Source organism: Sturnira hondurensis, unplaced genomic scaffold (assembly GCF_014824575.4).
Source record: "Sturnira hondurensis isolate 20B ecotype Veracruz unplaced genomic scaffold, ASM1482457v3 Scaffold0022908, whole genome shotgun sequence".
In the NCBI taxonomy this organism is placed as follows: domain Eukaryota; kingdom Metazoa; phylum Chordata; class Mammalia; order Chiroptera; family Phyllostomidae; genus Sturnira; species Sturnira hondurensis.
In genome coordinates this window covers 9,201,657-9,226,460 of record NW_028095539.1, presented here as the reverse complement: position 1 = coordinate 9,226,460, position 24,804 = coordinate 9,201,657, and the positions used below count along the sequence as shown (strand labels likewise).

Below are 24,804 nucleotides of genomic sequence, written 5' to 3'. Positions count from 1 at the left end.
AGCTCCCCAAGCTCCTTGAGGGTCTGGAGTTTGGGAGCTCCCTGGTGGCACTTGGGGGAGAGGAGGGCAGTGGGCCCAGGGCCACTCCCCTGCAGGAGGTCCCTAAGAAGGGGGGTGCTGGGGGGCAGGCCTGTCTTCCAGACTCTATCTGGTGGGCAGGCAGGTGGCTGTGGGGTCCCTTCCCCACTAGGCACCCTGCTGTTGGCTGGAAGGAGAGCGCAGGTGCTGGGTGCAGGGCCCTGGACAGAGGTTTCCGGAGCGAGAGTGGCCTGCCGTGGCCCACCTTCATCTGCGAAGGGTCAGAAGCGGGTGCACCGGCATGTTTGTGCTACAGCACGCCGACTGCAGGGGGCAGTGTGGGCCTGGGTTCAAGTCTGGGTTCCACTGACTCCCAGAGGAGCACTACTACTCCCTGGAGCACTACTGTCTTGGAGCCTCAGTCGCTCCATCTGTGAAGTGGGGGTGACAACGATGGTGGCCTGGCTGCTCTGGGCACAGGGAGGTGGGGTGCGGGGGTTCCTGCTGGCTGCCCTCTGCCCCGTCGGTCCTGTTGGCAGCCACGGCACAGGCAGAGCTTTGCCAGGGTGGGACCCTTCTCGGTGGTGAGGAGGCCGCTGAGGGAGACCACCTCGCTGCCTCTGGGCAGGGGCACAGAGGGCGGGGGTCTTTCCCAGGACCACTGGGGCGCCGAGCAGGGCGAAGGGTGAAATGGCTCAGGGGGGCTCGCCTGAGGGCTGCCTCGCTGCCACCAGCACCCCCCACCTCGCACCACATGGAGGTGTCTCTGTGTTCCAGGAGGTGGGCCTGGGCGGCCCGGAGTACAAGGGGGTGGTCCCGGCCTGGCTTCAGGGGCAGCCCTGCAGAGGCTGGGGTCTGCCCAGTGCGGGGGGGCAGGAGAGCGGTGATCTCGCCATCTGGGCTTTGACTCGGCAGGAACTTGGGCCTGGAACTCCGTGCCCGGCCTGCCCGGGGTTGCCCAGCCGGCTCGGGCCCAGCCCAGCCACGGGGCCCCGCCAAGCTGCTGTCCAACATCCGCACAGCTCCCCGCACCTGCCCCCGCTCGCCCTGGGCGTCTCGGCCATCTGGTCAGTGGACTGTGGCCGTTTGGGTCCCTTCCCTGGAGTCCTTGGCGGAGCCCTCCTGGGTCATCTTCAGCTCCTCCCTGAACAGGCCTCTGCTTCCCAGGAGACCCCTGCGGAGCCTGCCTGGGGGACCTCGGAGTGTGGGGTCCCCTCTGGACCTCGGTCTTCCCACCTGTGAAACTGCGCCGTCAGGCTGTGTGTATCGGATGCCCTGGGCTGCCCGGGGGTGCCCGGGACCGGGCCCCTCTGGGGGCAGAAACAGGCAGAGGCCAGGCCTCCGCTGTGGCCCCGGGCTGGAGGTCTCTCCGTCTGGACACCCAGGCCCGCCACCCTGAGCCCGGCACTCGGGCAGGCAGCCTCCCCGCTCACCGCTCCTGGGCCGGGCCGCCGCCAGCAGGCAGCTGGGCCGGCCTGGCGCGGCTCCAGAGGCGCGGAGCGGGTTAAAGTGTGCGCCAGGCCGGCGGCGCGGGCGGGGAGCAGCCTGGTGGGAAGTGTGAGATCCTCCCAGTCTGCCTGACAGCTATAAAGGCGGCCGCGCCGCCGAGCCGCCTGGGCTGTGCACCTCCCTGGGAACCCCCTCTCGTGGGTGCTCTTTGAAGTGGAGGAGGCGGGGAGCAGGAGGGAGGGGAGAGGCTGCCCCGCCGCCCCGCAGTGCACCTGGTGCCGCCTGCCCCCGCCGCTCAGCCTCTCTCTCCAGGAGGACAACCTGCCGACCCACCCGGGGCAGGTAGGTCGCCTCCAGCCGTCCTGCGTTCCGAGGCCGCCAGCCCAGTGTGACAGGCAGCCCAGAGGCGGGAGCATCCCCCAGCCCCCTCGGCGCGCCGTGTTATGTAACAGGAGGAGGGCCCGTGGGGAGGGGTCCGGACCCTCGGGCACGTTGAGGGCTGGAAGCCTCGGGTGACTGAGGCTCTCCTTTGCGAACCTCTCCCGCTGGCTGGTGGCTGTTTTGGACCCGGGGAGGGCTGGATCCCGCATGCGCCGGGACTGGCCCGCAGCCAGCGGCGTCTGGGCCTTAATGAAAACCAAGTGTGAGGCCGGCTCAGCACCTGTCTCCGGCCCGCAGGCAGGAGCCGGAGTGCCTGTTAGCCAATGGAACCTCCGAGGGGGCTCCGCGGGCCTGAGGCTGGGTTGGAGGATGCGGCGGAGGCCTGTGGGGGAGGGGTGCAGACAAGCAGGGAGGGGAGGCGGCCGGTGAGGGGGGGGTTTCGAGGGCCCCGGCCACAATCTCCCGGGTGCGTTACTGTCTCGCCCAGGGCAGAGGCGGTCTCGGGGTGCCAGGGTGGTGTTGGCGCCGTGCCCGAGGATTCACAGGTGCTCAAGCTGCAGGGGAGTGGGGGGACGTCGGAGGACGGGCGGGGGTGGGGGTGGGAGAGTTGGCTTCAGGGCAGGCAGGGCTAGGGGACTTCCACACCGTCTCCCCTGGAGAGAGCTGGTGGGGGGGTGAGGCCTGAGTCTGCTCTGGGCTCCCGGGGCTAGCCTGCCGCTCTGCTGTGTGGCTTCGGGAAAGTTGGCTCCCCTCTCTGGGTTCCAGGCTCTAGGGGGGTGGGCTTGGTGGTTTCTGGAACCCCTTCTCCAACCTGCTGGAGTGACACTCAGGGTGGAAGGCAGACTCTAGACAGAGGCCACTAAGGCCCCCTGGTCCCCTCAGCCAATGTCCCTCCTTTTGGGGGGCAGAGGGCCCTGCAGGTGGAAGGCTCCCAAAGTGGGGGGGGGTCAAGTGGTGTTTGGGGCCAGAGTGCTGGCTTCCTGAGAAGGAGACCATCCTGTGACCCTGGGCCCTTCACGCTCTGCCCCACAGGGGCACGGGTGCCGGGCTCTGCCAGCCTGAGACCCCCGAGGGGCTGGGGTCAGGGGCGCTGTGGCCAGGTCAGGGAAGGGCCTGGTGGCACCTGGGTCATCCACAGACCCACCCCTCAGACGGTCCTTCTCCTTCCTCCCCCATTGCCGGCAAGCATGAAGCCGGTGAAAACCTTGAGTGCTCCAGCTGGGCTGAGTCCACGGGCCTGGGCGGGAGAAAGAGTTGGGCAGGGCCTCGCTCGTCACTGAGGACACACCCCGGGCCCACAGGTGTCTTCTGGGAGCTCAGGTGTCCAGTGGCAGAGCAGGGCATGTGACCCCAAGTGCCCTGAGACGCAGGGGTGGGCGCGGGGAGGGCGGGGCAGGCCGGGCACAGGCCCCACTGTCCTGCGCTCCACCCCGTGGCAGGCACCTCCAATCACCTCCTGAGCCCTCCCAGCCGGGCTGCTGGGCAGGGGGTGGGCCCTGAGGGCTCTGCCCCAGAGTGGACCGTGGTCAACTGACAGAGTAGGTCAGTCTGGCCTGGCGGTGACAGTGGCCTTGTTACCTAGGATGGACAACAGACGGCAGCCTTCTCGCGGAGCCTGGTCCCTGCTGACTGTGGTACTCATGGCCGGGACTGCAGCATCCAGGGGGGCCATGGTGAGTGGGGAGCGTGGTCCCTCACCTGGAGGGGCTGGTGTCGGAGGGGTCGGGGGGCCCGTGCCGGGGGGGCCCGTGCCCAGGGGTCCCGCCCGCAGTGCCCCCGCTGCCCGGAACACGTGTGGTAGGGGCCACGCCTGAGCGGGGCCTCGGGCTGCTCTGGAGCCCTGGCTGTCTGGCGGGACAGGGCTGAAGGCGAGCGCCACCCCTCAGAGTGAAGTCCTGGAATGGGGCACGCACGCGGGCAGGGCTGTGTCGCCCAGGACCCAGGTGGGGCTCTGGGCTGCTGGCCAGTTAGGCGTGTCTGCAGGACCCTGAGGAGCGCCTGGAGCAGTCCGGATCTCACGATGGGAGGGACCGGGCCCACACACCCCTCTGAGACCATCCGGGGGGCTGGCCCGTCCCTCGGCTCTGCCGTCCAGCCCCCGCGGGGCCTCTCTCCCCCAGGGCAGAAACCCGGCCGCCAACAGCCTGGAGGGGGCCCCGGACGCCGTGGCCTACTGGTGGGGGGAGTGGACCAAGTGGACGGCGTGCTCTCGCAGCTGTGGCGTGGGTGTGATGTCCCAGGAGCGGCACTGCCTGCAGCAGAGGTGCGGGGCTCAGCGGGGGGCGGGGGGGGGCTTCAGTTTGGGGCAGCGCGGGACGGCGGTGACGTGGGTGTGCCCTGCTGCAGGGTGCGGGACACTGGCCTTCAGGAGGAAGCAGGATCCCTCTCTGAGGCTCTGCGGGAGGGCGGGGGAGCCCCCTGGCCTTCTCCTCAGAAGGCCTCAGCCGAGTAAACATGGGACAAGCACATGGCGCCACAGCTGCGTCTGGACAGACCTGGGTTCAAACCCAGCCTCTGCCACTTCCTGGTGGGGCGACCGTGGGCAAGTCCCACACCCTCACTGAGCATCAGGCCCCGCACACAGCCCCCTGCACCGAGGGGGGGAGGGCACACTTGCGCCAGCTGACATCCCTGAGAACACGTGTGTGCGTGAGCCTCAGTGCTGGGCCGGCACATGGGCGGCACTGTCGTTAGCATCATGGATTCTGGGTACGAGGACCCTGGGCAGGGGGATGGGGATGTAGAGGTGACCCCGTATTGTGCCCCCCGGGGAAGAAGGGTCTGGGAGACCTGCTGGAACGCCTGAGTGGGGCTCCTCCAGTGGAGCGGCCGGGGGAGGCATGGGGGGCCATCCCGGGGGCCGGCTGGGGGCAGGAGCAGCGTTGGGGCTGTCAGCTGGCCGCTCAGGACCAGCTCAGCGCCAGCGTCCTCCCAACAGGAGGATGGCGGTCACGGGCGCTGGGAATAGGACCTGCACGGGCACGTCCAAGAAGTACCAGCTGTGCCAGGTGCAGGTGAGGCCCCGCCCATCTGCCCCCACCTCCACAGGGGCTGGGTGTCCTCTCGGACACTCAGCCCCAGGCCAGCCCCTTGCATCCTGTGAGGGGGCCCTGGGTGAGGGTGACCTCCCCACACCCGGTCAGGAGGGGCCACCTGCTATGCCTGCTGCAGGTGTGGGGAGCTCCAGGGTTGGGGTCTCTGGCCCCCACAGGTCTTGAACCAGGAGCTCGCTGGGGGACTGACAGTCACCAGGTGTCTGGTCCCCACCTGTGAAACGCTGCAGCCCCCTGCCCCCCTTCCCCAGAGGCCCTGGGTGGAGCTGGGGTGGCAGGGGGCTGACAGGATCCCACCCAGAGCATGGGCCTGGCCAGCACACGGGGGCCCCGAGGGGTCACAGCTGCCCCTCTGTCCATCCTTCCTGCATGCCGGAGCCAGCGAGGTGGACGGGGTGGGAGGGGCCGCCCGGGCGGGGGCTGCCTCCTGCTTGGCGGGGACAGGAGCTCCTGCAGCTGCCCCACCCCCCCGCGCTGGGTCCCCAGGAGTGCCCGCCGGACGCGAGGAGCTTCCGGGAGGAGCAGTGCGTCTCCTTCAATGCCCAGATGTACGACGGGATGCAGCACCAGTGGAAACCCCTCTACCCCGGTACCTCAGCCCGGCCACTGCTCGGGCGGTGTGCGGGAGGCCCGCCCCAACCCGCTGGGTCTGCTCCTGGGGACAGTGGCGGGGGATGCACTCGTCTGGTGGGTGGGCAGGTAGACAGAGTGGGCTGGACAGAGGGCCCTTGTGGAAGGTGGTGAGTCGTTCAGGTGCCTGGCCTCTCCCATGTGCGGGGACAGTGGAGGGCGACCAGGCCCAGCCGCGCAGGGCCATCCACTGGCTCCGACCTCCTGCGAGGGGGACCGTCCCTACCCACAGGGAGGCAGAGGCTAGAACTCACAGAGCTGGGGCTGGGCCAGACCACCTGCCCCTTGGTTCATGTCAGCCACCGGGACCCCAGGCGAGCCCCTTCGCCCCTCTAGGCCTCCATTTCCCCGTCCATGCTGGGGTGGGGGGCGGTGCACGCCCACGAGGTCTCTAGGGGAGGGTGAGGGAAGGCCCTGAATGTGTCCCGCACCCCTGAGACCCTTCGTCTCCACAGACGACTACATCCACATCTCCAGCAATCCCTGCGACCTGCACTGCACCACCGTGGACGGCCAGCGGCAGCTCACGGTCGCCGCCCGCGACGGCACGTCCTGCAAGCTCACGGACCTGCGGGGGGTTTGCGTGTCTGGAAAATGTGAGGTTGTTAAACATTGTGGCAGGGGTTCCGCGGGGCTCAGCATGCCGGCCGCCCGGTGGCCCGGCCTCCACAGGGTCCCAGCAGCCCCCTCCGCCTCCCTTCCTGCAGCCCATCGGCTGTGACGGGGTCCTCTTCTCCACCCACACGCTGGACAAGTGCGGCGTCTGCCAGGGGGACGGTAGCAGCTGCATCCACGTGTCGGGCACCTACCGCAAGGGGGACGCCCAGCTCGGTAAGACGCCGCCGTCCCCCCTCCGGGTGCCTGCGGGGGCCCGTTTCCTACCCGCTGGGGGTCGCTGTGCCAGCCCCTGCCCCTCATGGGCCCCTGCTCCTCCACCCAGGCCTGGGGGCTGGCCAGGTGCTCGGTGAGCCCCCTGGGCTGGGAGTGACCAGTGGCTCTTTGGCCAGCACCTACTGGCAGCGGGTTTGGGTCAGGCCTTGCAGGGAGCTGGGGACGCCACACGGGAGGGGGAAACGGTGGCTCGTGTCGCCTCCTCCCCACTGGCAGGTCTGCGTGCGGGCGCGCACATTCGGGGGCTCCCTGTCCCACGGAGTCCCTGTTTCTGATGGGGTGGGGGGCTATTCGTTACCCAGTGTGAGTGTGGGGGGGCTTTGAAGCCCCACTAGGGAGAAGGTTCGAGGAAAGGCCCCTGGGACCCCTGCAGCTCTCACACCCCCATGGGCGGGCCCTTCCACCAGACCCCGGGCAGGGGGGACGGCAGAACCACTGTCCACACAGCGTGTCTCTTTCTGAGCACCTACTGTGCGCCGGGCACGGAGGCTGCAGGGAGGCCCCAGGCAGACCCGGTTCACTCCCTCACGGAGCTCTCAGCGTGGGGGGTGGGGGCTGGCCCTCTCACAGTCCCACTGCCTCCCGGGGCTGCGGGGTCTGTGGTCCCACACACTGACCCACGCTCTTCCCCGCCCCATCCATGCGTGCGGGCCGGGGAGTGGGAGAGCCCAGGGTGCTCAGGCGGGAGTCTCGTGAGCTGGCTGCTAATTTAAAGGGGAATGTACGTGAACCTACCTTTGTATAAGTAACACTTCGAGTCATCACGGCCTAGTCACACGCCTGTGTCACCAGGACACTCGCACAGTGAAAATGCCACCGTGGCAGGTGAGCTGCCGGGCGGCCTCCCCCTCCGTCCCGGGGGCGGCACGCTGGGGGCTGGCGTGGCCCTGGTGGGAGGGCTCCCACGCCAGGGGAGAGCCCCCCTCCCTCCCTCCTGAAGAGCCAGGTGCTGACCACTGCGCCGCCCTCCGAGGGCCAGGAGGGACGAGCTCAGGGGCCCGGGAAGGGGGCCAGACCGGGGAGGAAGGGCGCCCGGTTGCTGGCCTGTGGCGAGCAGGTGCCCCCTGGGCAGGCAGGTGCCCCGGGGCTCTACCACCTCTTAGGCAGGAACCTGCCGTGTGTGCACTCCCCCAATAACCCCGGTTTCTGAGACCTGAGGCCCGAAGGCTTTTCTGCCAAGGGGCTTTAAGCATCTCTCTCCTCCTCCCCCCGGACCACCCCCAGCGCCCGCCGACAGCATTTCCGTCCCCTGGGAGGGTCTCGGTGAAGATCTCCCTGCCGCCTGCCCACAGCAGGGGGCCCTTGACCCCGGGCCCTGAGCCCACTTTGGCCCAAGGCCTCATCCTTTCTTATCCATGTCTGGGGCAGATGAGGGAACTGAGGTCCGAGGCCTCCAGCAACCTGCTCAGGGCCACTTTGGGGGGTGTCTGGTAGAGCAGGACCCAGGTCTGTTCTGCTCCAGCAGACGTCCCTCAGTGGCCTTGGTGGGGGAGGGTCAGGGAGCCTGGGTTCCAGCCCGGGCAGGGGTTAGCCCTTAGGTGGCACCAGGGGCTTCAGCGGGACCCTGGACCTGCCTCTGTGCAGCTAGACAGCCCCCCCCTGCCCGGAGCGCAGGAGGAGGGGCCGCCAGCTGTTGCCTTTCCAACTGAGGGGCAGCGGCCGCAGCTGGACCTGCTGCTCACCATCGCCCACCACCCGCAGGTTACTCTCTGGTGACCCACATCCCGGCTGGCGCCCGAGACATCCAGATCGTGGAGCGGAAGAAGTCTGCCGACGTCCTGGGTACGTCGGGGGCCCGGGCTGCTGCCGCGCATGGGCTTGGGGTGGAGCACGGGGCCCCCCGTCTGGGCAGAGAAGGGCCCTTTCCGGCAGGGAGGGGTGCACTGCTGAAGCCCCAACCCAGCCCGGCGTGGTGGTCCTGGGGGGCGGTCTTAGGGAAGCTGACCCCCTGGGTGTGGCAGGGCCTTGTTGTACTCTGAGCTGCTTGACCGTGGAGGAAGGCGGGGCGTCAGGTAGTGAACTGCCCATCCCTGGAGAGCCTGGCAAAAGCTGGAGGTGGGTCCCTGCCTCCAGGGTAAGGGAGTGGGACCCAGGAGGGGTGAGGCTGAGGCAGAGAGGGGCAGGAGGTGGCCAGCCCGAGGCCGTGGGCAGCTGAGGCAGAGAAAGGGCGTGGACTCAGGGGCTCTTGACTGAATGTTCTTGCCCCTGGACGGCCCCTGGCTGGTGGTGGACCTGGGGGGGGGTCCTGCAACTTGAGGGTGCTGGAGTTATGGGCGTGGCGGCCAAGGCAGTGAGGCCCCATGCTGGTGACAGTCCTGGAAAGGTGTTGGGGCCCGGCCTGGCCGTGTGCCCAGGTCTGCGCCCCAGGAGGCCCCCCGCAGCCCTGGTGGCCAAGGTGGATGGGTGCTGACCCCCGTGAGCAGCTCCGCACTGGGCCCTGCCCTGGGAGAGACAGGCTGGGGAACCAGGTGGGGAGGCTGTTCCCAATGCCTGGTGCACCTCCCTGCCTCTTAGGGTGGCCCCGTGAGTGCCAGCGCTGGTGGCGTGTCACCCACCCTGCTCAGGGACATGGTGGCTGGGCTTTGCTCAGGGCTGTTGAGGGAGAAGCCAGCTTGGGTGCCACCCTCTGGGCGGCAGGCTCCAGCCCCGCACCCTGGCGGGCTGTGCACACCACGCGCCAGCCTCTGCTTGTGGGGGCTGGGCCTCTGCCAGGCGGCCGCTCCGGTGCCCGCAGTGAGGCCCGGAAATGCCGCATTCCTGGAGCTGGCTGCCGAGAGACCACTCTGGAGAGACGCGTGGAAATGTCAAGGGCGGCCTCCGTCAGAGCCCTGGGAAAGCCGCAGGGAGGAAGGTCGTCCCTGTCGGAAAACAGGGTTTGGACGAAGGCCAGGGATTTAACCCCCTGCCCACACCTGCAAGCTGGGCCGGGCAACCGGCCCTCCCCCCCCGTGCCCTGCCAGGCACGGCTCGGCCTCGGCCATGGCGTGTGCGGACACCGCCGTACTGCAGGTGTTCGTCCAGCAGACGCGTCCTGCGGGTGTGTCGGCCTGGTCAGCAGTTAACTGTCCAGCTGACCCGCGGCATCAGGGGCTTCAGAAGCTGAGCTCTTCCCTCTTTGGGCTGGTTCCTGGAAGGCGCACTGTCCCCGAGTGTGGCGCCTGCCTCCTCACTGCCCCCTGCTCCTGGCCGTGCCTGCGGTCACTTCCATAGCCCCAGGGTCGGCCGGCTGCCCCAGACCCCTGCCCCAGCTCTGGGCAGCCGCTGCCCCGCCAGGCTGTGGGACACAAGGCTGTGTGTGCCCTCCTGGTGTCTGAGCATCGCTAGGCCTGGCTGGCCCTGGGCAGGGCCATCCTACTGACGTCCCCCTTCCACACGTCCGTCCACCTGCCCCTGCCTCACAGAGAGGGTCACCGAGAAAGTGCCCGAGCCTCCCTCATCACGTCTGGCAGCGTGGGGGACCTGGGCAAACGGTCAGCCTAATCCCATCCGCACGTGAGGTGTGATGTCACGGCGCACAGCGAGAGCACAGAGCTGGTCAGCTGGGGTGGCCAGGGAGGGCCTGCTGGATGGCTGGGGCAGTGCTCTGGGCCAGCCAGGTCAGCGTCCCTCTGCGTGGACCCCAGAGGCGCACTGAGGTTGCATCCCCCTGTCCTGGTGGGACGCCGGGGGCAGTGACTGGCCCAGGGTCACATGGTGAGTCTGCAGCAAAGCTCGGCTGGATGGCCCGGCTGGATGACCCCCTGGCTGACACCCAGTGGCCCAGTGGCCGCCTCCCCAGGCACTGGCCCTGCTGCTCCAGACTGGGAAGCCCAGTCCTGATGCCACCCGCCCCTCGCAGCCCAGCCTTTCACAAGCGACCAGGATGATAGGACCCAATGGGTCCAGGCCGGTCCCCTCCGGTCACCTAGACACGGCCTTGTCTAGTTCAGGCTGCTGGGCAAGCGCCTCTGTGTCTTCGGCACTCAGTGGCCGGGGCTGCCGGCCACTGCGCACACAGCTCCCCTTCCACTTGGGGTGGGGTCTCCTGTCTTCAGGGCGTTTGCAGAGTCTCACAGGCGGGTGGCCACGGTCTCTGGTGACCGGCGGCCTCGACCTGTCAGCCCTTGCAGATGAAGCCGGCTCCTTCTTCTTCAACGGCAACTTCAAGGTGGACAGCCCGAAGAACTTCAACATTGCCGGCACCGTGGTCAAGTACCGGAGGCCCATGGACGTCTACGAGACCGGCATTGAGTACATCGTGGCTCAGGGGCCCACCACCCAGGGCCTGAACGTCATGGTGTGTGTGCGGCGGGCTGGGCGGCGACGGGAGGGGGCTCCGGGCCAGCATGACAGGGAATGGAGAGTGACCACGGCCTGGCTCAGACTGAAAGGGCACAGCCTGGGGAAGGAGTGACTTCGCTCCTCCCGCCTTTTCTTTAGTGAAACCCTCCCCAAGGACGTTTTCTTGAGGACGCTGCTTCTAGAGAAAGGAAGGGAGAGAGATCGAGACAGAAACAGGAATCCTTTGCCTTCTTGGACGTGCCCCTGACCAGGGACCAAACCCACAGACCTCTGGGCCTGGGCCCTGGGCCCTGGCCCCCCCACACCCGGCTGGCTGTGGGGTTCCCCCGGGGGGTGGGGGGGAGGCTGGCGGGCGGCGGTAAGCTAGGTCTGCTCTCAGGGGCTTTGTCATCTGTAGAATGTTCTGGGCACACAGCGCACCCCTCACTGCCTCAGGCCAGGCTGGGCAGGCCCCACCGCCTCTCCCTGGGGCGGCTGCGTTCTCCACACTCCTGGGTGGAAGGGACTTGTGTGCGCCAGGCACAGCAGCCCCTGTGGACTGGGAGGGAGGGGCCGGGGGGAGGAAGGACGCTCCCATCTCCCCTCTTCCCCAGGTGTGGAACCAGAACGGCAAGAGCCCCTCCATCACCTTCGAGTACACGCTGCAACAGCCGTCCACTGCCCACCACGGGCAGCCTTTTTACTACCGCTTCTCCGAGCCCCCCTCCGAGAGTGCGGAGGACCAGGAGCTGGACGGGCCGGCGCTGCTGGGCTTCCTCCCGCGCAACGGCTCACTCTTCGGCCAGGCCTCCCCCGAGCGGCTGGACCTGGCCGACCGGCTGTTTAGCTCCCCGGGCCCGAGGACAGAGCTGGGTCTGAGCAAGAACAACGAGGTGTGTGAGCAGGCCGGCGGCACACCACCCAGGGGCAAGGGATTCCAAGGTAACTGGAGGGGGCACTTCCTGGGGAGAGGGGCCTTGGGGAAGGGTTGGTGGCCCCCCGCAGGTGGCAGAAGGGCCAGACAAGAGGGGCCGGCTCCTTGCAGGCGTTCTGGGTGGGTGCGGTGCCAGGCCTCTGCCTGCGCCCGTGACACGTTCTTTGGGGTGGAGGGAGCTGCCCCCTGTGACAGATGGGGACGTGGGGGCTCAGAGGGGAGGACCTGCCCACACCGCACAGCCTGTTGTGGGCGCTGGGAGTCAGACCCAGGCCGCTCTGACCCCGTCGGCCCTGCCCTTGGCCACTCAGTAGAGGCAGGCAGCATGGGAGGGGTGGGGAGAGCGCCGGGGCCACAGTGGCGCTGGTCCAAGGGCAGAGGGCTGGCCAGACTTGGGAAGGGCCCCTCATGGACTTGGGGGGAGGGTCTTTAGGTAGAAGACACCTGAGCGGCCATGTGGGCGCCCTAGGGCTGTGGTGACGAGTGATCACTGCCGGCCCCAGGCACCGGGGGGCTCTCTCCCTGGTCCTGGAGGCCAGAGACCCGCAACCGAGCTGTAGGCAGCTGCCTCCCTGTGGAGGCTCTGGGGGTCCTTCCCGCCTTCCCCAGCTTCGAGGGGCCCCCAGTGTCTGTGGCTTTCCGCCAGGCCGCTGCAGTCTCTGCCTGCGTCCCTGCACACCTGCTCCTCTGTGACTTCCTCTGTCCGCTCTCCTTCCCCCGAGGACAGCGGTCGTGGGCAGGGGCCGCTCCAAACCTGGGGCGGTCTCATCCCAAGGTCCCTCACCACATTGACAAAGGGCCTATTTCTAAACAAGCTCGCATTCCAGGGTTCTGGGTGCACATGAATTCTGGGGGACCCCTGCAACCCATGGCAGGAGTTGAGCCGACTCCCCACAAGGGCCTGTCCAGGTCGGCTAGTGGCCCCCCTCTTGGTGCTCCGGGTCCACTCAAGGGCGGAGACCCACCTCTGGGGGCTCCCAGGCTTGGCTCTGGGCCTCCAGCCCCAGCGGCCCCCCCACCCCCATGCCAGGACAGCCCTTGCCCCCCGTCCCCATGTGAGGGACCGCTTGAAGCTGAGCCACTGTCTCCTTTGCAGATGGCAATGCCACAGGGACAGCTCTCTCAGGGGACACGGAGGACCAAGAGGCTGATGCCCACCTCCCCTCCCCGGGGTTCCTCTTCGCCCGTATCATCTCCAGCCAGCGCCTGGGCGCAGGATCCGACTCCCAGGAGCTCGCCCTCAACAGGACAGGCAGCAGGGTCTTCGTGCAGGGCGCCCCGCGGGGCTCCCCCACCGAGGGACTCCACGTGGACTCTGAGGAGAGCGAGGGGGCCGGCGCTTACCTGCTCAACGGGTCCTACCTGGCGCTGAACAGCGACAGGGTGGCCAACGCCTCCTCAGAGGCCCCGTTCCCCAACGCCAGCGCCAGCCTGCCTGCCGGGGCGGGGAACAGGACACACAAGGCCAGGTAGGTGCTTGGCCTCGACCTGTCCAGGGGCCCTCGGGGCGGGGCCCTGTAAGTGAGGCCGCACTGCGGGGGGAGGGGGTCTGGCCGCTCCTGCGCACACGTCCACCCCCCTCAGGCCTGAGCAAGTCAGTCCCCCAGTGAAGGCCCTGAGTCGTGTGCCCGTGGGCGGAGCTGATGCCGCTGGAAGTGGGGACAGGAGGCTGCGGAGGGGGCCACCGGTCCAGGGTCTTCCTCTCGAGCCAGGCTTGGGCCTGAGTTTGCTACCTGCACCGAGACTTAGACAGTTACTGGGGCTCAGGGAAAACGAGAGGCATGGGCGGGGTCACCGTGCCTGAGCGTTCGGGTCCCTGGATTCTCTGTCCGGACCGTCCTTGCGAGCACAGCCGCTGGGCGTGAGCTGGGCACTCCAGCTGCTCTCCAGATGTAGGTGAATTGGCACCAACCTTTGCCTCTACAGAGAGGAGATCGGGGAGGGCCCAGTGGGTCCCTTAGTCAGGGCGCAGGGCCCCGAGTTGGGCATCAGGACAAGGCCTTCTGCTGTGGGGGTGGGGGAAGAGCTGGAGCTGCTTCTGGGGGGCCATGCAAGTCCCCCTGGGGTCAGGCCCCCAGAGGCAAGGATACAGCTGGGGACACTAGACAGTCACAGCCGGAGAGTCACACCTGGGGCACATAGGCAGCCACACCTGGGGATGCCTGGGCAGTCAGGACTGGTCTGGGGGGTCCTGAGGCCAGAAGCCTCCCTGGGTGGGGGCAGATAAGAGCAGGGTGCCCCTGGGCCTGCCACCATTCCCACTGGAGGACAGTCCCCGGTGACAAGCCCCCTGAGCTGAGGGCCACCCTGGGGGGCCAATGCTCACCTGCACAGGCGGGGGCGGGGGGAGCAGGAGTGGGCTCAGGCCGGGCTGCCTGGCTGTCTGAGGGCCACCCAAACCCCTGGCCTTAAACAACAAACACAGCTCAGACCTGCTCTGGGCCTCAGTTTCCCCTCCTTAAGTAAGGAACTTGCCAGAAGATGCCTCAGGGTCGGGCGGCGCTGCTGTCCAGGATGCCCAGTCGGGTTCGCCCGAGCCCGTGGGTCCTTCAGCCACGCCGCAGAGCCTGTCCCGCCCCCTCAGCCCCACGGGGACATTCGGGGTTGCCAGTTCCTGCGGGGGGGTCACAGGAATTCATACAACCGATGGCCAACTTCCAGGGGGGGCCCAGATGTGGGGAGATGGGACGGCTCCCCACTGGCCACCATCGAAGGGCGCTGAGACCGAAGGTGGCCTTTTAACACAAAGGGCTGAGGGCAGGGGCAGGCGGGGAGCCCCTGGCCGAACTAGACCGCTTGGGCAGGCTGTCCGAACACGGGAGGCCGAGTCTGCCCAGGGCGGAATCGGTGGAAAGCTGTCTCCATCCTCTCCGGATGGCCTCCGGCAGCGGGCAAGCGTCCGAGACTCGGCCGGGGGGCGGAACAGCGGCCAGTGCGTCCCGCCAATGCCCCCAGCCAGACCACGGGGACCCCAAGGCTGCCGGGCCTCCTCTCCCTTCCAGACGGCGAAGGGCTGGGGGTTCAGCCACTTCCAGGGTGTTTTTCTCCCGGGGCCACTTCCAGGAACTTGACCTGCCTCGCTGTACGAACGCGGGCAGGGCTTGTCCAGAGCTGTGCAAGCCGTGAGTGACGCACTGGAACTCAGAGTGACGCCAGGCTGCCCCTCCAGAAGCACCTTTTGTGCTTAGAACCCCGGAGAGTTATTTTAATCTCATCACACTCCCGGGAGTCAGGGACGAAGGCCTCGGGGTGAGTCACTCAGCTGCCGGCTGCGCTGTGTAATTAGAAGTGCCGGCCCACTGCTCCCAGTGGAGGGGGGGGCTGGGGGGCTTGGGCTCATCATCTCTGGTTCTGGGGGAGGATTTAAAGCTGCAGAGAGGTAGCTGGGCGAGCCCAGGGTTGGGAGCGATCTTCCAGGGTCTTCTGGGCCCAGGGGCCTGGCTCACAGGAGCTGGGTGGTCACCTAGGTTTCCACGGGTCCTTTGTTCTCAGGGGACAGGGTTTGGTGGGGAGAGACAAAAATTTTCTCTTGTGTTTTTCTCTCATTTTTTAAATGCAGTTGGCGTCCTGTTGACCTTGTATTGGTTTCGGGGTGCAGTGTGGTGGTTAGACAGCCATGTACTTTACAAAGCGACCCTGCCCTGTTTCCAGTCCCCACTGGGCCCCACCCAGAGCGGACGCAGCGCCGTCAGCTGCATGTCCTGCGCTGGACGTCACACCCCTGAGATTCCTCTCATTTTTAAGAAGGACAGTGCGGGCATTCCTCCCCTGGGGAACGTGGGGAAGGGCAGGGCCACCGCCTGCTGTGCTAGTCCTCATGCCTGTCCCGCCCTCCTCGTTCCCCTGGCCCCCCCATCCTCAGCCACCTCACCTGGGAAATTCCAAAAGCTGGAATCCCAGCCAAGGCCTTGACCGCAGACTGACCAGAAGGCCTGTCCTGCGACCGTCCCCAGAGCTGACTGTGGGTTCCTAGGAAAGGACCCGTGGCTCTGCCCACGCTCAGGCCCTGGGACACTTGGCTCCTCTTCTGCCATCCTCTGGGCCCAGGGGAGGGGCCAGGGAGGTCGAAGCCTGGACCATGTGCGGCGGCCGGGCCTTCGCACCCTGCCTCTCCCTGGGCTCCGCAGGTGGCGGGTCCCGTGGGTCTGTGACGGTGGGAGGGCCCTGGCATCTCAGGCCCGATGCTCTGGGAGCTGTTGCCCCTCTCCTCCCCTATGCTGAGCCCCCCAGGAGCCTGCCCAGCAGATACGGAGGTCGAAGGTCAGAGGTCGGGTCCAGCACGCCCACCGCTCGGAGAAGCAAACAGCCCCTACAGTAGTTGGTGTCCCTTTCTCCCAGCCCGGGCAGGGCGGGGGCGTCCTGTGGAGGGGGCGAGTCCCCACCCCTGGCTAAGCTTTTCTGTGTCGGTCACCGGAGCCTAGTGCTAGTGTCCCTTTTGATCAGGACCCTGGCGGGGCGGCCGCAGAAGAGAATTCTGGCACCTTCTCAGCAATAAAGTGCCTTCCGATGTCCTTCCCCAGGGAGGGCGCAGGGCAGAGGACCCGTTTTGGATGCTAGAAGGTGACAGCAAGAAGCTGGCGTGTGTGTGGAGGGGCTGGCTTGTCCCCTGACTCCTGAGGAGCTGGGACAAGCCGTGGTACAGGACACTTGCACTGCCAGTCTTGGAGACGGGCGACGCCCCTGTATCCTAAACCACCCCGCCCTGTGCTGGGCAGTGGCCCCCTTACCCTAATGGGGGGCTGCCCGGGGCTAGGACAGGGGTGCCCACCCATCAAAGCGCTGCCGCCCCTGTGGCTGAGGACATGCCCGCTGTGGCCTCTCACCCCTCCTCTGCTTGACCCCGTCTCAGGACCAGGCCCAAGGCGCGCAAGCAAGGCGTGAGTGCGGCGGACATGTACCGGTGGAAGCTCTCCTCGCACGAGCCCTGCAGCGCCACCTGCACCACAGGTAGCGCCTGCCGCCCCGTCCTTGGCGGCCAGGGCGCCTGCCTGCCTGTGGCAGGCCTGGGAGGGGGCAGGACACGACTTGGGTCAGGGTGCCCTGCCCTCGCTCTCAAGGGACACTGGTTTCCCCTTGGGACACTGGGGGCTGGCCACCAGCGGGGAGGGAGGGTTCCATTTCCCTGTCATCCAGGAGGGTGGCGTGCTCTCTCTCTCTCTCTCTCACACACACACACACACACACACACTGACAACAAGGTCTCTCACACACACATGCACACTAACAATTAGGACAACGATAACACCCCTGCCCCTCCCAGGCCTGCACCACTGTGGACAACTCCCCTGAGTCATCCCCAGCGTCCCAAGGGGCAGGACCCACCACTGCTTGGAGAGTGTGGCCACCTGGGCGCCATGCACGGGGCTGCTGGGGGAGGGGACAGGGACGCAGAGCCGGGGTGGCAGCGGGGCGGACCTGGTCCCTTTCATGCTGTCCCCTCATCAGGGGACCTCCCCAGCTTGGTGGGGCCCAGGAACGGAGGCACACACAGCGTTAGGTAAAGAAGATTGGAGAGGGAGTTTGAAAAGGACTGGGGTTTGCCACGGGAGGGCGGTGGAGGGTCTGTAACACTGTACTGGGGGGGCTGGAAAGGGCCAGGATGCTAGGTTTCCCACCCGTATCCTCCATCCACCCACTGGGCCATCCGGCCACTCGCTGTCCTCACCCGTCATTAGTGATCTGGCTACATGCGCCTCTCTAGGGGCCAATGTGAGTTCTTCAAAGCAGCTGGGGTGGGGTCGGGGCAGGAAAGAGAAGACGTCAGACTCTGAGTTCTCCTGTCACAGCTCTTCTTTTTTTAAAATTTTATTTATTTTTAGAGAGAGGGGAAGGGAGGGACAAACAGAGGGAAATATCAGTGTGTGGTTGCCTCTTGTGTGCCCCCTACTGGGGGCCTGAGCCACAACCCATGCATGTGCCCTGCCTGGGAATCGAACCAGTGACCCTTTGGTTCACGACCGGCACTCAGTCCGTTGAGCCACCCCAGCCGAAGCCCCCACACAGTTCTGTAAGCTGGTTAAGACCCCTGTCCCTGACTCAAGCCAGGAAGCTGGACTCAGCAAGCCCACAAGGCGCCTGTGGTCGCATGACCTGTCTACAGGTCTCCAGGCGCTCACATGTGGCTCATAGGCCTCTCTCTCGTCTGGAACTCAGGGGTCATGTCAACCTACGCCATGTGTGTCCGCTACGACGGCATCGAGGTGGACGACAGCTACTGCGACGCCCTGACACGCCCGGAGCCGGTCCAGGACCTCTGCGCAGGGAGGGAGTGCCAGCCCAGGTGTGGCCCCCCGGCCCTGGCAGGGCGAGGGGTGGGAGAGGGGCAGGGAGCCGGCTTTGCTCTGTCCAGAGGAGCAGGGGGATCCTCCTGCTCCTTCCAGGGGCTGTGCAGGCCCAGCTGGTTCGGGGCGGGGGCGGTGGGCGTGCACACCGACCTGCCTGACAGAGTCCCCTGCGTCCTCCCGTGCTGAGCACGTTGTCTGCCGCCGTGCCTGGCACGCAGTGGGCACTCCCTCAGTGCCGTCTGCTGTGGGCTGTGACTCTGCTCTGCGTGCTGCTCTCTGCTGTGGGTGGCACCTTTGCCCCAGGCTCCCTTGGTGCAGCTAGGATCTGTAGGTGCCCCAAGGGCTGTACCCAGGACTCCAGGCTGTCCTTGTCATAGAGGGAGGCCCCATCTTCCGGCCTGTTCTGCCTAAAAGATGGGCGGAGGTGAAGCCCTGACCGTGTCCTCTCCCCAGGCATGGTGGGGGCTGCTGTGGGGCCCCAGATGAGCCCGTGGGCACCAGCCTGCTGTCGGAGGAGCAAACTTGTCTTGCTGCTCTCTGCCTCCCACACCCTGCCCAGGGTCTCTGCTACCTGGCCTTCTGCTCCTTTCTGAAGCCGAGTGTGTGGCTCTGGGTCCTGCCAGCCCATCAGAGCCCCCACAGTGGGGTTCAGGGCTCTGGAACTCTGGGGGGTGATCCCAGCCTGAGCAAAGGAACGGAGCCAGGACCGGGTTCCCCAAAAGGTCCTGGAAGGCCAGGGCATGGGTGAGAGCAGGTGGAGGTGGCTCCAGCTGCCGGGCCACTCCAGGTGCCCACCCAGGCCCCACTTAGGAGTTCCCTGAAGAGCTCGGGTGCCCAGGGCGGCAGCCTCCATGGTGTAGCCTCACCAGCGTCCTGTGTGTCTCGGCCCCTGTGACTTTGGACCTCACGGGGAGGGACACATTGTCCCGGGATGTGGGGTCACACTCGGCAGGAAGGTGGGGGTCCCTGAAGGCCGCCCCTCCCGAGACAGGTGGGAGACCAGCAGCTGGAGCGAGTGCTCGCGCACCTGCGGCGAGGGCTACCAGTTCCGCACCGTGCGCTGCTGGAAGATGCTGTCGCCCGGCTTCGACAGCTCAGTGTACAGCGACCTGTGCGAGGCCACCGACGCCGTGCGGCCGGAGGAGCGCAAGACGTGCCGCAACCCAGCCTGTGGGCCACAGTGGGAGATGTCCGAGTGGTCCGAGGTGCGTGTACGCCCCGCCAGGGAGCGGGCGCTGGGACGGCGGGCGGGGCCTAGCGCGCACTCGTCTGGCCTGACCCCCGCGCTCGCCCCGCCCCTCACAGTGCACGGCCAAGTGTGGGGAGCGCAGCGTGGTGACCAGGGACATCCGCTGCTCGGAGGACGAGAAGCTCTGCGACCCCAACACCAGGCCCGTGGGGGAGAAGGAATGCACGGGGCCCCCCTGTGACCGCCAGTGGACCGTCTCTGACTGGGGGCCGGTGAGCGTGGGGCCCTGGGGAGGGAGGGGGTGCTTTGAGAGGGGCCAGGGCATGAGGCCAGTGAGAGGGCATCCCGGGCTTCCCCTGGCTGAGACCCGGCCTCCCCGTTTTGCCGCTCACGACGCCCCTGCCTGTCCCCCTGCGTGTCTGCCTCTTTCCCCCGGTCAGGAAGAAAGAAGCCCAGAAGCTCCCTGGGGTGCCCTCTGGGTGCTGGGGGCACAGATGACCTTGTAGGGGTTTTAGGTGTGTTTTCCTCTCTCTGTGTTTTTCACCAAGCAGCATTATCTCTGTAATTAGAACAGAACGTGCTATTTCCAATGTGGTTACCATGGCAGCGGCTCCCGCAGGCTGCGGGGGCGGGGGGCGGTCCTCTCCCTTGGGAGTGACCTCATTGGGGGAATGGAGAGCCGGCTGGGCTCGAACTGGTGTCCCCCTGCAGTGCAGCGGAAGCTGTGGCCAGGGCCGCATGATCAGACACGTGTATTGCAAGACCAGCGATGGGCGGGTGGTGCCTGAGTCTCAGTGCCAGATGGAGACCAAGCCCCTGGCCATCCACCCCTGCGGGGACAAGAACTGCCCGGCCCACTGGCTGGCCCAGGACTGGGAGCGGGTGAGTGGTCTGAGCTGGCGCGGCACCCCCGCTGGCGGGGCTCGGGGCTGATGGCCCAGCGGCCTGACAACCGATGGGTCAGAATGAGGGCCTGGCTATAAATGGTGACGGCACCATGCACTGAAAACGAATTTGCAGTAGGAAAAGCCCAAAAGGCCAGAAACCCCTTCAAACTTTCAAGTAGGCAAATGCTGCGGATTTAGCACAGTCCCCCTGTCCATCCTGGCCACCGGCCCCCCACGTGGCCCATGTCTGGAGGCCAGAGGGGCCGACTCTGCCTGCTTTGGGCCTGGGTCCTTGTCCTCGTGGTCAGCTTCCCGGGGAGCTGTTCCTAGCACCGCCACTGGGTCCCAGGAGTTGTTCCCAGCCCCACTGCTTCCCCTCAGCCCTTTGGGGCTCCCAGCCCCCCTGGCAAGATCATCTCGGGCCAGTCATCCTTAACCATTTGGATTCAGAACAGATGGCTTTCTGCTAAGTTGCTTTGGGTCAAATCTGTCTGGGGCCAAACGGTCACTGCCCAGAGCTCTCAGCCAAAATCCGCTGTCCGTCTCAGTGTCCCACCCCGTGGCTACTGGCAGAACTGTCACCCCCAGGGTCGCTGGGGCCGTGCTGGGACCCTCCCGGCCCCTGCCTGGACTCTGACCCCCGTCTGCCCCCTGGCCCCAGTGCAACACCACCTGCGGCCGAGGCACAAAGAAGAGGCTGGTCCTGTGCATGGAGCTGGCCCATGGGAAGCCACAGACCCGCAGCGGCCCCGAGTGCGGGCTGGCCAAGAAGCCCCCCGAGGAGAGCACCTGCTTTGAGCGGCCCTGCTTCAAGTGGTACACCAGCCCGTGGTCCGAGGTGAGCGCCGCCAGCCCCGAGGTGGCCTGATGCCCGGCCGCAGGTGTGCTCCTGTCTTGGCTCCTCCTCCCTGGCCCCACATGCCCTTGAGTCAGCCTCCATCACAGCTTTCTGCCCCCGAGAAGCTTCTCAACTCTACCGAGCCAGCTGGCGCCAGAGCCACCTCTTGCAGGAAGCCTTCCTGGGCCTCTCGCAGCTCGGGGCACCACTGGCCTTGCCACCTTTCTGTCGAGCACATTTGACATGTGCACCTGACACCTGTCGTGGGGCAGCCAGAGCCCAGGTGGGCCCTTGGGGCCTACGGCCGTGTCAGACCGGGCCCTGGCCCAGGGGTCGGTCAGAGTCAGGTGGGCTTCAGGGTCCCAAGTACAGAGGCTGCTGGGGACGTGTGCTGGGGGGTGGGGAAAGCCAGGAAGACAGGCCCCGAAGCGGAGGGCCCCTGGGCCTCAGGCTGGCAGGCGGCTGGGAGCCCTGCCGTCTCTGCCTGGGCAGCCTGGGCAGAGCCCTCGGCTCCCAGACAGCAGGGCTGCCCTTCCCTCCTCCAACAGCTCTGTGAGGCTGGGCCCCCCGCCCCGTCTCGACGAGGAACAAACTGAAGTTCAGAGGGATGTCGACCCACATGGGCCCCGTAGACGCTGGTCGGGGGGCGTCTGTGTGACAGACATTGGAGCTCGTGTCCATCCTGTCCTGGGCGGGTGAGGGACCTGCGAAGCAAAGGGAGGCCCAGCTCTGTGTCGCCCCACGGGAGGGGCAGGGGCCCCGGGTGTCTGCGGCTGCCGGCAAACATGGGGCGGCCCCGCTTCGTGGTTGGGGTGGGGAGCGGCAAGCACCCCTCCGGTCTCTGGCAGCCTCCTGGTGCAATTCTAGGGTCCCCGGGGCCTGTAGCTGGCCAAGCCCCTCACGGCGTGGGCCCAGTGACGGTCAGAGAACCTTTCTGAGTGAGGGGCACTGTCTTCTCTGGGTGCCCTTCGCACCACTGCCCCGTGCCCCAGGCCCCCCACCCCCAGGGGTACCCGAGCTCTCAAGAGGGCAGGCAGGGAGGCCCAGAGGGGCCCCTGAGCATGGGGGCGGGGTAGGGGACACATCACTGCGTCCGGTCCCCAGGGACAGAGGCGTGGCTGCCAGGCCACATCCCGAGGCTCCTCAGGGTCCACCCAAGGCTGACCGTCTTCTGTGTGCGGGGCGGAGCTGGCCTCTCGTTGCCCCCAGCCGGGGCCAGTCCCTAAGCTGGGAGCAGGTATGGTGGCGGCAGCCCTGCGCCATCTCATGCTGTGCCGGAGGGACTGGAGGGTGGGTCCAGGGACTGAGGGCCCAGGTCCCAGACAGGCCTGGGTGATGTGGGGTCAGCCTCCTAGGGGGAGTGAGAGGGAGCCGCCGGCTGTAAGCTGTTGGCAGGAGGCTGGAGGGCTGACCAGGGTCAGCAGCTGTCCCGGGTAGCTCGGCGGGGTTTTCCGAGGGCAACATCTGGACAGTGAGCGGAGGTGGGGGTGGGGATGGCTTTGGAGGATCCGTCTGATTGGCCCACGACACGCAGCTTTGTTCTGGAGCGGAAGACCAGCTCCCCCGGCCCTGGCCCCGTGTGTCCTGGGCACCGGAGGACCCGGGAAAGGCCCCGAGGGGGGACAGTGGAGAGAGGCGGGATACGCCGCCCTCCTGTGCAGGTGGGGAAACTGAGGCCACACTGTCTGGGGCGGAGTGTCCGCTCGCCATCCCCCTGAGCTCTCCTGTCCCCATGGCCCTGAGCGCTTGTGCACCCGGGTGAGCTGGCATCCAGCAGCCCGGCGAGACGGTCCCCTGCCCGCTCTCCCCCCTCAGTGCACCAAGACCTGCGGAGTGGGCATGCGGATGCGCGACGTGAAGTGCTACCAGGGCACCGACATCGTCCGCGGCTGCGACCCCCTGGTGAAGCCGGTCGGCAGGCAGGCCTGCGACCTGCAGCCCTGTCCCACGGAGCCCCCAGGTGAGCGGGGGCCTCCCCAGGAGGTGTGGGAGGATCCAGGGCTCCAGGACTCACAGACATCTGCCAGGGGACAGGGTAGAGGGAGGCTGGGGAGCCCAGGGCAAGGCAGGGAGGAGCGTGGCTGCTGTGGGAAGGGCCAGCTTGGCTGGGCGGTGAGGGCGGGGGCTGTGGGTGAAGCCTGCCGGGTGCTCAGGGTCCTGGGAGCTGTGCTGAGCCTTGCACCATGGACAGAGCCTCGGCCTTGGAGGGGGGGGGCAGCTGAGGGAAAGCGGTGGGAATGTGGGGCAACAGCCAGCAGCCTAGGGCTGGGCATGCAGTGTGTCCCCAGGCCTCCAGGGGGCACTGTGCAAAGGGGGTGAGCTCGGCCTTGGCCCTGTGGCCGCCCAGGGGTACTTTGGGGGGCTGAGATCAACAGCCCCTCCCAGTCCTGGCCCCGGGACGTGTGCACACCCCTCCCTCCACGTGCGCAGGTCCAACCACGCACCAGCACCCTGACGTCCCGGGGGTAGGTGGGGGCTGGAGAGGAGTAGCAGAGAAAGAGAGGCCCATCACCCCTGAACCTGGAAAGGGCAGGGATGGGCCTCCTGCCCACAGGGGCTCAGTGGCCCAGGGCCCCCTGGAGCATCCTCTCATTGAGCAAAAGAGAGGCAGGAAGAGGCGGCGGCCCTATTCTGACACCCCGTACCCCCCTCCACCGTGTCCCCTGCCCAGACGACAGCTGCCAGGACCAGCCGGGCACCAACTGTGCCCTGGCCATCAAGGTGAACCTGTGCGGCCACTGGTACTACAGCAAGGCCTGCTGCCGCTCCTGCAGGCCCCCACACTCCTAGGCCTGGTAGCCGCCGGCCCTACGCCTACCGCGCCTCGCCATGGGGCTGCCGCAGCCTTGCAGCCCCTCCACGGACCCCCGCTGCAGGGCACCTGGGCTGCGGGATGAGACGCTGAGCTCCTGCTCTCCCCTGGGAAGGAGGGCCTTGAGTGCAGGCGGTCTCCCCGGACAGCCGCCCTGGCCGTGTGCACGCAGCTGCTCTGAGCCCCGGGACAGCGTTTCCTTGGACCCCACACCCCAGCACCCAGCTGCCCAGGGCCCCAGGGCCCAGAGGTGGAGGTGACCAGGCCGCCTGCCCCTGGCCGCCCTCACTTCAGCCCTGGGAAGGTCCCGTCTGCCTCCGGAGCAGGGGTGGATGCGGGTGGGGCCGGCGGGAAGGTGCTGGTGCGCCTCCGGCCGGGTCCTGGGGGGTGTGCCCCTTTTGAGGAGCCCTCACCCCGACTTGGCGCCCGGTGCCCCTTACACGGTGCTTGTGCACGGAGGGCCCTCCCGCACCGTGTGCTGGGAGGAGGCGCCCTCTTGAGCGTGCCTGCTCCGTGGTCTCTGTCACTACCCGTGTATGTTAATAAAGTGGTCGTATTTATGGCAGCATCGCGTGTTTCTGGTGGCTCTGGCTGGGGAGGTGCTGTCCAGCTCAGGAAGATGGGCCTGGGGGCCAGGCTGGGGCCGGAGGCTGGGCTGCAGCGGCTCCCCGAGGAGTGACAGCAGGTGACAGAGTGGGGATCTCGCAGGCAGGGGCATTCGGGGGCATCAGGACTCGGGCGCTGCGGTCGGCATTCAGTCGGGTCCATGAGCCCATCGATAGCGGGACCTGGGGGCAGAAGGGTCCCAGTAAAACACGGGGCTGGGAGGACCCGTGGGAGCTTGGTGGGTCCCGGCAGGACGTGGGGTGGGGGGTGCTGGGGGTGCTCCGTAATTAACCTGAAGCGCCTGCCCCCAGGTGAGCTGTGCAGAGGAGGTGAGGCGGCGGCTGGGGGCCACACGGAGCGCTTGGGGACCATCCACATAGCTGTTCCGGGGCCTGTAGGAGGACTACCTAATCTGGACTCTGGGTGCAGGGTCACAGAGGGCTTCGTTTAGCCGGGCCCAGCAGCAGGAGTGGCCCTCCCAGATGAGTGGGGGCAGGGGGCAGAGCGTGGAGGAGCGCTAACAGGCTGCACGAAGCCCGGGTGGAGAACCGAGGGGCGTGCCCGCAAACGTG

At 67.2% G+C, this 24,804-nt stretch overlaps 1 protein-coding gene across 2 annotated transcripts; it reads left to right on the top strand.

Annotated features, from left to right (window-relative positions):
* The first annotated feature begins 1,605 nt into the window (after window positions 1-1,605).
* On the top strand, window positions 1,606-24,183 carry ADAMTSL2 (ADAMTS like 2). 2 transcript variants are annotated; one of them, XM_037036753.1, is made up of 19 exons: window positions 1,606-1,809; window positions 3,431-3,521; window positions 3,969-4,111; window positions 4,787-4,862; window positions 5,388-5,490; window positions 5,987-6,132; window positions 6,239-6,362; window positions 8,124-8,204; window positions 10,523-10,698; window positions 11,297-11,624; window positions 12,713-13,085; window positions 16,466-16,563; window positions 17,770-17,896; window positions 18,892-19,105; window positions 19,206-19,361; window positions 19,801-19,971; window positions 20,638-20,814; window positions 22,630-22,774; window positions 23,486-24,183. In XM_037036753.1, exons 2-19 carry the CDS (start codon window positions 3,432-3,434, stop codon window positions 23,602-23,604), a joined length of 2,847 nt encoding a protein of 948 aa, XP_036892648.1. In that variant the 5' UTR covers window positions 1,606-1,809; window position 3,431; the 3' UTR covers window positions 23,605-24,183. The 2 variants fall into 2 exon arrangements, with proteins under 2 accessions (XP_036892648.1, XP_036892647.1); XM_037036752.1 differs by lacking the exon at window positions 1,606-1,809 and adding an exon at window positions 3,046-3,168.
* Window positions 24,184-24,804: the final 621 nt, after the last annotated feature.